This window comes from Priapulus caudatus, unplaced genomic scaffold (assembly GCF_000485595.1).
Source record: "Priapulus caudatus unplaced genomic scaffold, Priapulus_caudatus-5.0.1 Scaffold1775, whole genome shotgun sequence".
NCBI lineage: Eukaryota > Metazoa > Priapulida > Priapulimorpha > Priapulimorphida > Priapulidae > Priapulus > Priapulus caudatus.
Window position 1 is genome coordinate 56,487 of NW_014578836.1, and position 2,605 is coordinate 59,091.

A 2,605-nucleotide genomic window follows, 5' to 3' on the forward strand; every position below is an offset into this window, starting at 1 on the left:
CGACGGAACGTACTTGTATGTTAGCGACGGTACGTACCTGTATGTTACCGACGGAACGTACCTGTATGTCACCGAAGGTACGTACCTGTAAGTTACCGACGGAACGTACTTGTATGTTAGCGACGGTACGTACCTGTATGTTACCGACGGAACGTACCTGTATGTCACCGAAGGTACGTACCTGTAAGTTACCGACGGAACGTACTTGTATGTTAGCGACGGTACGTACCTGTATGTTACCGACGGAACGTACCTGTATGTCACCGAAGGTACGTACCTGTAAGTTACCGACGGAACGTACTTGTATGTTAGCGACGGTACGTACCTGTATGTTACCGACGGAACGTACCTGTATGTCACCGAAGGTACGTACCTGTAAGTTACCGACGGAACGTACTTGTATGTTAGCGACGGTACGTACCTGTATGTTACCGACGGTACAAACCTGTGCGTCACAGACGATACGTACCTGCATATTAGCGAAGGTACTTACCTGTACGTTGGTATTGTGGAAGATGGCGTTGATATCGTCGGTAAATCTGAGAAAGGCGGGGTCGGCGTAGTCATACCGAGCACCGAATATGATGGAGACAATCACGTTCAACACACAGCTGCTGAGAAGAGCCTGCGGTGCCGTGTATATGTATATAATGTCTGTACACACAGACATCCCCCCACACACACACACCCATGCACCCACACCCACGCACGCACACACAACCACGCACACACCCATGCACGCACACAGACAGACACACGCACACACATACACACACACACACATACACACACGTACATGCACACACGCACACATACCGACACACGTGGATCAAGTGATTGCAAAATAATGAGTGTATGGTAGAGAGAATAATAAGGGAGCGTCAGTGAGTAAGAACAAAGACAGTGTGTGTGAGAGAGAGTTAGAGATGGATATATATATATACATATCAAGAGCTAATAATACCTCTTGCTATTATTAGCTCTTGATATCAAGAGCTAATAATTATTAGCTCTTGGTATTATTAGCTCTTGATACATATATATACATAAATATATACATATATATATATATGTATATATAAGTGGGGATAGATAGTTAGAAAAAGGCTCAAGAGCGAGACATCTTGTGCATAAAATATTTCTGGTTATTCTTTCTACCTGTGGATCGAGCGGCTCCCCGTTGGTGTCCCTTAGATGTGCGAGACAGGCGGACGCCTCCTCCTGGATCTTCTTCTCTATGCTGACCTTCCCCATGCCGAACTCACGCAACTTGGTGAGCGCAAACTTCCTATGCTCCCTCCATAGCTTTCCCTCGCTAAATGCAAGTCCTGCACAAGCCAGAAGGATATAGAATCTATGTACATCCGGCCAGCTGCATACATTGCAAGGATGATCAATTTGAAAATCAAAATTCCGGAAAAACTATCGACGTTCCTATTTTTACTGCGGTACACAAGAATCTAGAATCACCGCGAAAATACGCAAATTAATTGTTATGCTAATGCAATTATCATTTTAAAGTTATTATTATATTAAATTAATTGTTGATAATATAATAACAAGGACAAATAATCCCTTTATGTCTCAGGTGCTCTCATGCGCTCCTTGGATTTCTGTGCCACTAATAATAATAATATTTTCTACCGATAAAGTATATTATTATTATTATTATTATTATTAATATATTACACTTATTATTATTAATAATTTATTAATTCATTTTCACTGGGTGGTTGGAAACACGTTAAGACATATCATATGTAACGCTGAATAATAGAAATTTAAAACCTCTGCGTATTGTAATTTATTTCAATATCTATAGCTATATCTATATATATATTTATATATATATATCTATATATATATATATATATATATATCTTATATATAATATAGTAATATGCGTGTGATGTTGTGTGGTATGTGCGTGCGTTACGTTCGTGTGTGTCGTGCGTGTGTGTGTGTGTGTGTGTGTGTGCGTGGTGATGTGTTGATGTGTGTGTGTGTGTGTGGGTGTGGTGTGTGTGTGTGTGTGTGTGTGTGTGTGTGTGTGTGGTGTATTGGTGTGTGCGTGTGTCGATTGTGTGTGTGTGGTGTGTGTGTGTGTGTGTGTGTGTGTGTGCTGTGTGTGTGTGTGTGTCTCCCCCGCCACGCATGATTGCAACGATGATCATTTAAATTGATCCCGGAAATTTTATTCCGCTAATTAGGTCAAACATGAAATGTAATGTCATCTGAGGAAAACGATCGTGTCGATGTATTGTAATGTGCGATGGTTTATTTATCGGAAGTTTGAACCGGTTCTATGGAGGTGGCCCTAAACACATGCCTGTTCCGTATATATATTATTTATATATATTATATATTAGGTATATAATCAATTCTAAAATAAATAGCGAGCGTAGAAAGATCTTACACAGCGAAATGTATTAAAGTATGCTGATGTTCCCTTTGTCCTGACTTTTTAAGTAGCAAGTTAATATATATATATTATATATATATATAATATATTAATATATATACCACCAAAATACGCACAATGAGTTATACAGCGACTATAAAGAACACCGTTTCGGAGTTTCGATCACAGTCCAGCTATTTTCCG

The 2,605-nt window shown here is 39.8% G+C and overlaps 1 protein-coding gene across 1 annotated transcript in view; it reads right to left on the reverse strand.

Annotated features, from left to right (window-relative positions):
* The window catches only part of LOC106817573 (cytochrome P450 2D4-like), a gene marked incomplete at its 5' end in the record, with an annotated part of 18,596 nt that extends 17,268 nt beyond the window's left edge, over window positions 1-1,328 (reverse strand). The window contains 2 exons of the mRNA XM_014822247.1: window positions 494-625; window positions 1,159-1,328. Of these exons, the coding sequence (XP_014677733.1) occupies window positions 494-625; window positions 1,159-1,328 (302 nt within the window). The remainder of the gene's footprint in view (window positions 1-493; window positions 626-1,158) is intronic.
* Between the last annotated feature and the right edge of the window lie 1,277 nt (window positions 1,329-2,605).